The 13,511-nt window shown below is 33.4% G+C and overlaps 3 protein-coding genes across 3 annotated transcripts in view; 2 read left to right on the top strand and 1 right to left on the bottom strand.

The window, feature by feature from the left end:
* Nucleotides 1–9: 9 nt before the first annotated feature.
* Nucleotides 10–3,890, top strand: LOC128988166 (cilia- and flagella-associated protein 70-like). Its single transcript, XM_054409400.1, has 4 exons — nt 10–112; nt 1,336–1,456; nt 2,734–2,883; nt 3,681–3,890. The coding sequence occupies exons 2-4, from the start codon at nt 1,352–1,354 to the stop codon at nt 3,753–3,755; spliced, it is 330 nt and encodes a 109-aa protein (XP_054265375.1). The 5' UTR covers nt 10–112; nt 1,336–1,351; the 3' UTR covers nt 3,756–3,890.
* Nucleotides 3,891–6,333: 2,443 nt separating this feature from the next.
* LOC128986110 (START domain-containing protein 10-like) overlaps nt 6,334–13,511 on the bottom strand; it is a 36,450-nt gene continuing 29,272 nt past the window's right edge. Inside the window, exon 2 of the mRNA XM_054406248.1 lies at nt 6,334–7,780. Coding sequence (XP_054262223.1) covers nt 6,615–7,721 — 1,107 coding nt within the window. The 5' untranslated portion in view covers nt 7,722–7,780 and the 3' untranslated portion in view covers nt 6,334–6,614. The remainder of the gene's footprint in view (nt 7,781–13,511) is intronic.
* LOC128986109 (phosphopentomutase-like) overlaps nt 9,939–13,511 on the top strand; it is a 60,169-nt gene continuing 56,596 nt past the window's right edge. Inside the window, exon 1 of the mRNA XM_054406244.1 lies at nt 9,939–10,038. Coding sequence (XP_054262219.1) covers nt 9,967–10,038 — 72 coding nt within the window. The 5' untranslated portion in view covers nt 9,939–9,966. The remainder of the gene's footprint in view (nt 10,039–13,511) is intronic.

Here is a 13,511-nt window from a genome sequence, read left to right as displayed (position 1 = left end):
CATTAAAAGGACACAATTTGTTTAAACTTCAAAAACAAGAGGAAGCTAAAATAGCATATCAGGTTGCCCTTAACTTCAAGGATCGACAAAATCAACATTTAATTAATTTGAGGTAACTTCCTTTCAGCGATGTTTTAAACATGTGGTTTTATTTAATTGTGGGTTGAAAATACAAAATTTTATTTGTAATACAGATTCATTCATTGTTTGAATACAAAATTGTAAAAATATACACAAACAAATTGAGGACACTATTATGAATATTATGATACATTTTGATTGGATGTTATTCTGACCTATTAGGCAAACTAAGTAGGTTTAAAAACCATAGAGGCAGCTATCTTATAAAAAGTGCATTTTTATTTCCTTTACAATAATAAATAGGTACTGTAGACTCCCTCTTATCCGGACTCCTCGGGACCGAGGCCAGTCCAGATGACGGGTTTTCCAGGTTAAACCGACGCCCCCAAAAACTCGTTAAAAGAGACCGTTTAAACGCATACTGTATAAGCCAATGATGATTATTATATTACGTATTCATACACGTGATTACTGATGGCCTCAAATCTTTCCCACGAGAACAGTCGTTTCAGTACCGCCCACTTCTTGCCGATCTAGTCCGGTTAAACTGATGTGATGATAAAAATTGTCCGGTTAAAGAGGTGTCCAAATAAGAGGGAGTCTACTGTATGAGGAAGAAGACACAGTATAAATTAACTACACAACTATTATAATGGGGCAAGAATATCAGTTGGATTATATTGAAATGTTGAATAGTACTCTTCACTTTTTTTATTTATAGCAGTCAGTCCATAACATCCTTTAAATTGTATCTCTATCAATCTTCTATGCATTGGCGTCAGCCGTTGAAATGATAAATAAATAACTATAATAGTTTTCAAGATTAGAATGAAAATGTGTACAATGAATTCTTACTTACACCTTACATCTAGAACTATATTATGTATGAGTAGATATTTGGCTACACCAACAAAACAACTCCACCTCTCTCAATCTTCAGAGCCTCAGTTGCTCCTATTCTCTTCATATCAGCTGTCACTTGGCTCCACTATTTTTGCCATAACCTTCCTCTTGATTGTCTTCCGTCTTCCTTCATGGCTCCTTTCTATTACTTAGTGTTTGAGATTATTGTGATTCCCTTTTCTCAACATGTGCTATCTAATCCTTCTACATTTAAACTCACACACTACATCTGGATCCTTGCAAAATTCCCTGCCGTAACTTCTTAATACAATACTTGTATTGTCAATTTAAAGACAAACAATCTAATATTTACAATGTATATTGCAGGTACTATATTTATCTTGTTGACAGGTTAGGACACATTCTCATGCTGGAAGGAGACCATAAGGCTGCTCGAGATTACTATATGATCATCTGTAGGGACAGCCCTACACCTCTCTCTTGGCTTGGATTGGGTATAACAGCTTTTGTGGTAAGTGAAACTTTTACATAAAAAAAATCCTATCTTAATATATTACAGGGTGGTACACTCTAACTTAGAACCATTTTACCCGTTATTTCAGGGTAGAACTAAGGGGTCACAGGATTATAAGATACCTAAAAGCCGTTTTACTTTTTCATTTTGATATCCCCAGAGGCCAAAAACACCATCCGTTCAAATTCATATATATATATATATATATATAGATTTCATATTCATTATATATATAGATTATATATATGAAATGAAAATCCTTCTTTATTGAGGCGAACTTAGGACCTCATGGTCCTTTCTTACAGTTAACCTCTAATATGTTAAACCTCTATATGTGTTTGTGAATGCGATAACTCGAGTAATTTTTGATGAAATTCGGTTTAAACGTGTAAGACGGGATAAACTTGAATGAGTTCGCGAACCAGCATGATCGGACCATCGGAACAAGGTTTTACAGGGGGTTTTATGGGGTAAAAGTTGGTTTTTTTCATTGTTGACCCTCAAAACACAAAATTTCCCAATTTCTCTCTAGACCTTTTTAAAAAGCTTAAAAAACAAATAATTTAGTAGGCCTATATCAAAGTGTTTTTGTATGGTTATTGTTATTGGTAACAGAGAAAATTTAAAAAAAAAGTAAATTAAAAATCCCCATGTTATTCTTATGGAAAATAAAAATGTTGTAGTTTGAATGTTTATAGATATTTTTTTATCAAACTTGGCAATTTTATTTATTTTATACTAAGCTATTAGTATTTTACTAAAAACCACACTTAATTAGTTTCCTTGTATCAGCAAACCTAGGTACTCATTAAACCTAAATGTTTTTTAAGTTAAATAGATTTAATTGAAAATTATTTCAGACAAATGGAAATTAGCTTAGTCTGCAGGTTTGCTGTGGCGGGGGTATTTATTCTATCTACAAGTTTATCATTGATGATAATGGATCTAGAAGGTAGAGTTCCACAATAAAGTAGGCTGTGGAGTCGTGATGTTCAGGAGACGGCCGTGTCGTTGAACTAACAAAAATAACGGCGGACTGCCATGTCCTCACTCTTCAGTTAAACTGCAGCTTTTAGAAAGTGTATTTTCACCAATTTCAGCAGAGCATCTACTGGAGACAAAGATTGGACATGGGAGTGGAATGTCTCTTTAAGGTAATATCTATATATAATCTGTATTTCACAAATTATTGTTCAATTTATTACAGGTTTTTATGCGTTGTGTATCAAGTTAAAATGTATTGGTTTTATGCCTGTTTGCGTTGTCTGCACCAGGATGATGACATGGAAGCTGCAGAAATTGCGCTTAACGAAGCCAACATGCTCGACTGCAGGATTGGAAGAGTCTGGGGTTATTTGGCCCTCATCAACCTGATGTTGGATAGACCAGCTATCTTTAACAGGTGCATTCTACAGGCACTAAAGGTTTGTGTTTGTATAGTAGTTGACTATTTTACCCAATACCTCTATACCTTCCTGGTTTATTGTTTTTTTTTTTTTTTTTTTTAGCACTTGGATAAATAGGGAATAAGGGACAAACAAGCATTAAACCTTACATTTCTCTGTTCTAAGGAAGCAGTGGTATGTATTCTACAATTTTCTTATAAAGAGGTCTTCATAGTGGTGAAGACGTGTTTTGGTGAACTTTTTCAGCATGCCATCAACTGCCTGAACTATTTAGGCTACTTATTACATTTGGATCAACTACCATACAAGAGCTGATTTGTTGGACGAACCACAAACATGACACAGAGTTACAGAGATTTGAAGTAGCTGATTGCAGTAGCAGCGATTGACCAGTAGAAGTGTAGGGAGGCTAAAACCATCCCGAAGGCGGTGGGTGGGTAATGCTATGAATAAACGTAATATTATTTTATCGATAAAAAAAATACTAACTCTATAAGTGCTCCCCCCAAATCAATTACCATTAACTAAATAGTCACTTGCTTCATGTCTAATATGACATTGAAAAGTAATTTACTCATTACCACAACCACTGCTTTAAACATGGTACAAATTTGTACCATCAACATTTAGTTAAAAAAAAAAAAACTAATGTTGATTTTATACTCTGTAGCAACAAAATCAAATTCGTGTTCATAATTTACCTGGTAGTTTATTTACTTGTCAGCAAACATTTTAATAGCTTTGGAATGGTGAATCAAAGATGGAATGCTTTATTGTTTCATTCAATCGTTAATTGTGATTAATTATTGTTGCAGTACGGATTTGATGATAAAGTTCTGCTGGAGCGGATTGACAGTTTGGTCAAGTTGGTTCAACCATTGGGAAACTAAATAATCATCACAACAACCGAAGAAACGCCTATTACTGCTGCGAGCTGTATATCTTTGAATGTGCTACGGTAAATTTTAAGCTATCAAAGAAATAAAGTTTACAACTGTAGTTGTATATATTGCTAAACTAAAAAAACTGCTATAAATTATAAATTGATTATTTTACCAAATAGCTCAGAAAGTTTTTTTTAGTATGGTTATGCAACTACACGGCGCTCACAGCGATGGACGCCAGAACTTATGCTAACCGCAGCACTGCTGACGGTCTATATTTAATTCTATTTGTCTGTTGGTACAACATTACATATCCTATGGGTACTAAATTTATACAGGGTGAGTTTTAATTGTCCCCCCCCCCAACTTTTTTCTACATTTTTTCAAATATCAATCCCAGACGACTTCCAAACATTGTTGGGTAGTAAGTACTTCATTTTGACAAGGTGGTCATTTCCGGCCGCCATCTTGGATCCGCCATATTGGATGCAAAATTTTTTTTTCAAATGTAAAGGTGGGGTTGTGACCCATTATTTCGAACTACATTTTTACCCTGATTACAATGTCGCAAACCGTTTAAAAAAATCTTGATTCATTCTAAAGTTACGAGGGCTTTTTAAAACTTTATTTTTAGCCCATTTTAACATTGTGCATTTACAAACTAAGACCATAATCCCAAAATAGTGCTAGATAATGATAAGTATACACTACCAGTAATTGTCCACCTATTTTCACTTGGTTATGACTGATGTATTTTTTCGGCCGCCATCTTGGATCCGCCATTTTGAAATGTGATAAATTATTTTAAATATGAAGGGGGTGTTGTGACCCAACATTTTGAACTACTTTTTTAAGCTAAACTTAATTCCATAATCCGTTTTTCATTTTCATTTTTTGATTTTGAAATATTGACATTTTTATCAAAAAAATTTCAATATTTCATAAATAAAACTTGATAACAAAAAATGGATTGCGGCATTGAGTTTAGCTTAAAAAAGTAGTTCAAAATGATGGGTCACAACACCCCCTTCATATTTAAAATAATTTATCACATTTCAAAATGGCGGATCCAAGATGGCGGCCGAAAAAAAATACATCAGTCATAACCAAGTGAAAATAGGTGGACAATTACTGGTAGTGTATACTTATCATTATCTAGCACTATTTTGGGATTATGGTCTTAGTTTGTAAATGCACAATGTTAAAATGGGCTAAAAATAAAGTTTTAAAAAGCCCTCGTAACTTTAGAATGAATCAAGATTTACTTAAACGGTTTGCGGCATTATAATCAGGGTAAAAATGTAGTTCGAAATAATGGGTCACAACCCCACCTTTACATTTGAAAAAAAAAATTTGCATCCAATATGGCGGATCCAAGATGGCGGCCGGAAATGACCACCTTGTCAAAATGAAGTACTTACTACCCAACAATGTTTGGAAGTGGTCTGGGATTGATATTTGAAAAAATGTAGAAAAAAGTTGGGGGGGGGGACAATTAAAACTCACCCTGTATACTATGTAATCTATATAATTAATACGCTACATGAAACTTTGTCGGTTGAACTCCTCCGCCATTTCTTAACCGATTTTATCCACTGACGTCTCATTGGAAAGAGCGTGTCGCGTAGATTTGCAAACTGGCCTTACATTTTTGAAAAAGTCCCTTGGGCTCTGCCCCAGTGGCTTTGAAACTTCCCATGTTATCCTTATGAAGAACATAATTGTTTACATTTTGATCAGCTGTATAATTTAATTGCTGTTATTTATTTTTCAATTCAATGAAACGCATTGTGTACATTTATTTACTATTTGAGTTTGTGTAAACATAACCCCCATGACGGATCGTGTTAGTATGGTTTTATCTTAAATTTGTGTATTTATCGTTGTTTTGTGTCGCTATGACGGATCGTGTTAGCATGATTATAACTTAAATTTGTGCATTTATCGCTGTTTTGTGTAGCTATAATTTGTTTATTTGTTTTTTTTTCTTTTAAATGCCTCCGACGCGACGACAACGAAACATAGACAGGAGGCATAATCATGATAATGACCGCAGCTACAAAACAGTGGCGCGTAATAGGCTTAACTCATAACAGTCAGCACCTGACCCAGGACAATCTCAACTATTAGGTTACAAATGCGCCCTAACACTACCCCAAACGACTTTTCGTTCTCAATTGGTCTATCAATGACCTGTGTTGCCTATACAGCGAGACATTTTGAGAAGGAGAAAACCGGCCCGAATGCTTTAGGCTTATCAATAACGAAGATAAACATAGTCTGAGTTACACACCGGTAATCTTTGAGTCGACCCTTTTAAATTCGTTGTAAATATGACTGTTATTCGTTTTGAAATATCTTCTGTAATACTTTGCAATTGCTCGAATTCGAGCAACATGTACACTAGTTAGTTGTTAACAGGCAATAGAGTATTTAACTAATTTATAGACACATACAAGGCATCAAAGGAAGTGGTATATAGTACATATAATGGTATACTATATTTATTGTATTGTATAATATATTATTATATTATAATGGTGTTGGTTGACTAATATTTTACATTTACACACGCTTACTATATAAATTGTGATAAAGAACATCTTATGAACAAAGTAACTATTTAAATGTCATATATAATTATCATAGCCCAGAGCCAATTTTCCGGTTCTTTCTAACTTATCCTTCTTCACCAATACAACAAGCCTCTTTTAAGCTTTAATATTCTGTATTTTTTTTTTTATTTTATCGTTCAATTTTTACTTACACATATTGTTCTACTGTAAGACAACTTGTGATTCACAAAACAAATATCTAAACATACACACACATCAACTGCAAAGTGTTTAGGTACCGGTAGTTATTTTACTCGAGACTTTTCTTTTTGATTTGGTTTAAAACCATAAAGTATGAATAAGCTGTGCCAACAATGGATTTGAAAGTCTCAATAGATAGATTAAAAGTTCCAAAAGCTGAAATTTTAAGTGGAACTTTAGCTTTCTCAAAAATTATCTTTAAACTACTGGTGATGTAACGAGGATTAGAATACCATTCTTGCCAGAACCCTTCATCAGTTAAGGTAAGGCTTTGATTTGTTATTTCTTCTCCAAGCCAGCACAGTGTATAAAGCTGGATGACTGTTCCCAAAACGTATCCGAAGGAGAACATTATTTCCATCTTGGTTACGGTTGCTGAAGCTACCACAAAAGCATTGGAGCAGAGGATCAAAACATCCAAGAAGAGCTGAAGGAGAAGTACCGGAGAGTAAAGTCTATTCAGATAACGACACAGGTCCATCAAGTCGCAATGCTCTTGTACCCAGCGGCTCAGCTGATGTTTCTGATGGTTTCTCACCCCTTTTTTCAGCAAAACACTTTTTGATCTTCCTTGATATGGATCAACAATGCTTTTAAAAGAGGTTTTCAAAAATTTCAGTTTCACAACCAAACACGAAATGAGCCCGTAAATCATACAATCGTAAGCAATCAATTTAGAGTTTACAGCTGCTGCGGCTACACCCTGGAAAACAGTGACGAACTCGTAAGCAGGAGATACAAGAGGGTCGAATGGGAACTGTGCCGGAACAGCAATGAAGTGATACCCGTCTTCCAAAGCAGGAATAATGTAGGACAGCACTTTTATGAAGAGAGGCAACGAGCCCCAGGGTATCATAGGTCCGACCATGAACAGAAACATGAATGTAGACAATCGTTTAATCCATTTTGAATTCTCAGTCAAACTTTTCTGCAACTCTCTGTCAGCACTCTTTTCCACAAGATTGTCCCAAAGTTTGAAATAGTGAGCAAATTTATTTCTGGAAATGTAACAGGCAACCAGTTTGATGACAGATTGAGCCGTAGCGAGCGCTGTGAAACCGCTGTAACATCTCTTGGTGATGGAAACGTTGGGAGCTAACAAGTTGACTCCGATTGTCACGAGGTTTGCGACAGTAAAGATATCAGAAAGGATCATGTAGAAATAATAAATCTTGGGCCACTTTAACTTCACTGCACCACTAGGGAGACTCAAACCTGCAGCAACAAACAGGCAGAGATTGAAATGCACTCTTTTGGCTAACATATTTGATGGTAAAACTAAAAATGATAAAACAATGGTTTGACAAGTGACATTAGTGCTTTCAATTTGATTCTCTTTGAACTTTAAGGAACGTCTTTCATATTACTTTATAATGTCATTATAGATTGCTTTGATCACCAAATTGCTTTTTAATAGAGCTCATCCCAAATAGAGCACAGAATAATTTACAATGGGTGAGACGTTTGGATGAAAATCACCTTGAGTAAATGAATAGCTTTTAGAAAATATTGATTTGAATACTAAAAATAATTCAACATGGAAAAAAATTAAAGAAAGCTTTGCCAATAATGACTTGGCCATCAAATTATTTCTTATATTTGTGCAAAAACCATAAGATAAAGTTAACAAGCTACACAATATTTAACTAAGAAAATCTGGCAATTTTCCATTTTGGTTATTTGATATCTCGCATCAAAATGTAGTAGAGTCTAGATGCTAGAAATAAATTATAGATGTAGAACAGTTGAAACTTTTAGTGGCAGGAGCAAAATATCAGTCTTGGGCTGCACAATTTTAAAAAATCTATCGATCAAACCAAAGCTGCTTCTCGATAAGGGTTTATATTATCTAAACATTTTGGACTAAGACCTTGTATGTCATATTAAAAATTATCAACACAAGTAGGTCACAATGAGATTTGATGTTATTTACCCTAAGGTCTATTGATTACAATGGATATTAAAGAACTGTTACAATTGATATTGGATTATTTTTATGTTCAACTACTGAAGTTCAAGTTCTGAAGATATATAGTAATTAAAAAATATTTTCAAACAACCAACCATAACCCATAATGAGGACAATTTAAACAAAAACAATGGAATAATCAGATTTATTGTAACTACATCACAAAAAACAAACAATAATCACAGATTAAATCACAGTGTTGTAATGTACATTACGTAGAATCTTTGCTTTCCTACTTATTTGAAATTAATCTAATGCTACAACACTACAGGAATGCTTAACTTTCAGGAATTATTTTCCAAGATACAAGCAAAATCTTATATCACAGTACTAGAAAATGATTACAAATAAATTGCTATTATAAAATAGAAAACAACATGTTTTCAGTAGACTATATCTTATTCAAATCAATTTACTAATTTTTTATTTGTCATGTGTGATTTTAAAACATATACATACACTCCTGTAATAAATTATAGTGGTTCAACCTTTTTATGATTCAAACCAAGGTTTGGTCCCAGTGTTTTAAAACAACAGGGAGCCTACAGCATTGCCTCAGGCCCCTTTTATGCACCTGCGGTATATATGCGGCCTGCAACTCAAGTGCAGCGGACCTAGGAAACGCAGCTTTTTGGTGGCCGTAGGTACATTGGGTCTTATGGGAGCTTTTATGCACTGCGGCGCGGGCCGCAACCACTGTCAGTGCTACCAGTGGTATAAAACCTGCGGCGCTGCAAGTTCCAAACTGCATGCGGCATGTTTTTGCAGCACAGTAAAAACCACAGCCGCAATGCATTAAAGGGGCCTTAAATAGTTCATAATACCTTTATCTCTCATTTAAAAAGGGATATTCAAAAATTCCATATCTACCAATACAGTGAAAATTGTAAGAGATACAACAGACCTACCTTTTTACCTTTTTTCTTTTTAGGTAGAGATACCTTTTTTGTATCAGGGAAAAAGTCTTTTTGCCTAACTACCTGACACCTGATGATTATAATTGGCAATAAGTCAACGAATCATAAACAAAAACATAACCTCTCTTAGAAATTATGAGTAGTGAGTGATTGTTAAGTACTTTTGTCTGTGGGAATATATAACGGACTTGTTCTTTATTTTTTATTGTTAGGTTAGTTTAGAATAGTATGGCAAAAAATCTTGTAAGTCACTCGTCCAAAATGTGTCCCTCCTATTACACACCTATATTCTGGATTTGATTACAAATGTTGGTTTCCTTACAGAATCAAAAAAAGGACTTGTGGCTAAAAATTTAACTAATCAAAACTGCAAAGTAATGTCTAAAGCAACAATAAATTTTAACTTTTTAATAGCAGTTGTGTTATCAAGATAGTATAAGAGATTAACAAGCTAGCCAGTTAGTGATTGAAAAAGGTTGACTATGGATCCGTGGTTTTGTGTTTGTTGTGTTTTTATGTTTTTGTGTGCGATGTCTTTTTATTCAAATTTCATATATTCAGACTCATCAGCACAGGATAACAATAATGTAAGTCTTAGTGTCAAGTAAATGATATTTTAGTTGTGTTATTTATTTTGAATAAAAGTAATTTATGTTGTAACTATTGGTAATGTAAATTAATTTGTTTAAATTGATTTATTACTTTTGATAGTAAAATATGAAATAAGATTTTCTCTAGTGAATAATATGTGAAATATTTTCTTTAGTAACGATGTTTCTGAAATTATATTTTAAATCCATTGTGGACCAAAACTGAGAATTGAATCAAATACTTGTTTAAATACTGTGGAGATATATGTATTTGTAGGTAAAATTACTTACAAATCCATTCACACTTCAAATTACAATAGGATATAGTTTTAAATCATTGTTAATAGAGTTTAGAGGGAAAGCGTGATAGACCAAGTTGTGTTGTAATGAACTACTGCAAGAAAGCAAAGTCTATATAGAAAAAAATTTCTATAAATCATGTGCAAAAAGGACAAAGTATGATCGTTTTCAAGGATTTTTATTATTATAAATAATAATAGTTTTGTTTGATCACTATGAGCAAAAGTAGCTCTTTTTATTACGCAATCCTGTTTTGCAAGCGAGGCACAGCCGAGCGAATCAGCATCAGCATCAGCCTGGAAATACGATTAAGCACCAAAAAGACACTTTCGCTGGAATACATCTTTTAATGATAAGTTTAATGTATTCACTGGATTGGCGAGAGTGTCTTTAGCTATTCAAATATGGCCTCACTACTTTGTAAATAAACTTACGGACGTTTAAAAACCCAATTTTGTGCGATTTTTGTCAAGTTTTCTCCCAATGTTTATCACATAATCTCATCTATGAAATAGCGAACAGCTGGTCGGATCAAGATTATTTTTCTCTAGCTGTCATTGATATGTTTACATTGAATGTTGTTTACAAATACCGCAATCATTTCCGATCACGTTTCAAAAGCAAATCCAAAAAAAGTTTGATTAAAACCGTTTTTGCTTACATAACGGATTTAATTAATCGCAAGTGCAATAATGTGTAGGGTAACCGTAAATGAAAATAGAGATTCTCTGTGTACAAAATTGTTCTTGAGTTTTGATAACCGGGAAAAAGACATTGAATCAGTGTTGTATATGGCTGGGAAACTTACATTTTTTACATAAGCGTTACCAATAGCTTGCATAAAAGTTTTCAACTCATTGACGGCACTTCAATAGTGGTTATGTAAAGTGTAAAGTGACAACTGCAGTGTGTGATTGTAACAGAGGTTTACGGATTATGCTCAAATCGCTTTTCCAATGTGTCTTCTCCACGCTATGTGCTGCTCGCTGGACCATACAGCCAATAGACCAATTGCCCATGTCTTGGGATCGTAGGCCTAAACAATTATTCATAAGTTTGTAGCGCATATTACTCAGTGTTCCGTACGGACAGGACAAGAGCACCTTTGATAGTGAAATTTCCAACCTGAATGTTTAATGGCGAGGTTGAGGTACAGTATTTTAACTATAGGCCTATATCGGTTGGTTAGTTAGGTAAGGTTAACCTAACCTAACTAACCAAACGATATACAGTATCGAATTAAACAATCGAATAATCAATATTACTCATTTGGTTGTTTGTGCCAACAGATATGGAAGTGTACCCCTCATAGATCTATTGCGCATTTTTTTTTTTTTTTTTTACTTGATACTGTATTTGTTTTATATATAATAGTTTGGCCAGCATATCTAAAAATATGCAAACCAGCTGCTGTTCTTTATATAGGAAGGTTTCAACTGACCACTATAAGATTCCTGTGCGTAGAACGGGCACATAGATTGTAGAGAACTATAAATATTTAATATAAACAGGTGTTTTCAGGACAGTATGATGAAAATACATTTTTGTTGGCACTGTGGTGTTTGTAATGATAAAAAAAAGTTCACCGTTCAGCAAAAAGTTAAAAGAAAATTGTTATTTCAATGAGCAAAGGGTTAAAGTTTACCTTATCAATTACATACTAATAATAATAATAAAGTTGGGGTTGATTTATATTGTTTTAATTTCAAGTCTTTAAGGTAATTTAAAGTTAAACCTTTACCAAGCAAAATGGCCAACATTACATTACACCTACTGAAACTCCAACAATCCTAATTTCTTACCGTCCAAAATGTTTAAAACTGTTTTTTTTTTACTTGCGTATCCTCGAAATTCGGTGAAATATAAAGTTAACAACTTCTAAAAATCCAACAATAACGCAGCATAATAGCTAACAACCTACTTCAACCAACCATTATTGTATTTTACATTTAGAACAACACTTCAATAACAGTGAAGTTTTAACAACGATATCACGAGTTAGTTATTAACATTAGCAAAAATCATAGTTTAAAATATGGAACATTCCATTTTCTAACAATTTTAAACATTATATAATATTACATTGTTTATTACAATACTATACCGTATTGGATCTAATATTGAACTTGGTATAAGAAAAATGGCAAAAAGGAGAGCAAGCTAATACGTATTTTCTGAAAGCTTAAACATCTATACAAATCTAATATATAAAATAGTATATTATTGCTGATTATCTTGATAACATTTTATAGAAGTGCATAGGCTATAGTGTCCAATATATTTCTTTACAATAATATTGAATTATATTCTCAATACATATACCTTAAACAATATACAGGGTGTCCCGGAACTCTCTACCAATATTTTAGGGCATTGTTCATGGGTAAGAAACATATCTAAATATCATATTTAAATTGTCCGGAAGTCCTTATTTACTCAGATAGCCGCCATTTTGTTTTTTTCACTTATTATTTTTTTTCTGAAGATTGGTTAAACATACGAAGTTGAAACTTTGCACAAACATCTATGACAACTACACAAAGCTACAAAAAAATTATGAAGATTTTTCAAATTCATAAAACAAAATGGCGGCTGTTTAAAATTTTGTTTCTTAAATTACTCAAAAACCGTTGATGTTACAAAAATGTTACAAGAAAAACTTTTTTAAGGCAATTTTATTACAAATCGATCGACACCTTAATCTTTAAGATCGGACGAGTATTAACTGAGATATGGCAGTTTTAGTGATACGTGACCGCCGGATATTAGTTGCAGCGCATGCTGAAAGCGGTCACGTATCACTAAAACTGCCATATCTCAGTTAATACTCGTCCGATCTTAAAGATTAAGGTGTCGATCGATTTGTAATAAAATTGCCTTAAAAAGTTATTCTTGTAAAATTTTTGTAAAATCAACGGTTTTCGAGTAATTTAAGAAACAAAATTTTAAACAGCCGCCATTTTTTTTTATGAATTTGAAAAATCGTCATAATCTTTTTGTGGCTTTGTCTAGTTGTCATAAATGTTTGTGCAAAGTTTCAACTTCGTATGTTTAACCAATCTTCAGAAAAAAAATAATAAGTGAAAAAAACAAAATGGCGGCTATCTGAGTAAATAAGGACTTCCGGACAATTTAAATATGATATTTAGATATGTTTCTTACCCAGGAAC

The sequence above is a fragment of the Macrosteles quadrilineatus genome, unplaced genomic scaffold (assembly GCF_028750875.1).
Source record: "Macrosteles quadrilineatus isolate MER2022 unplaced genomic scaffold, UCM_ALF_1.0 Scaffold_2__2_contigs__length_208266976, whole genome shotgun sequence".
NCBI lineage: Eukaryota > Metazoa > Arthropoda > Insecta > Hemiptera > Cicadellidae > Macrosteles > Macrosteles quadrilineatus.
The sequence above is the reverse complement of the archived record's forward strand: the minus strand, read 5'-3'. Positions and strand labels throughout refer to the sequence as shown.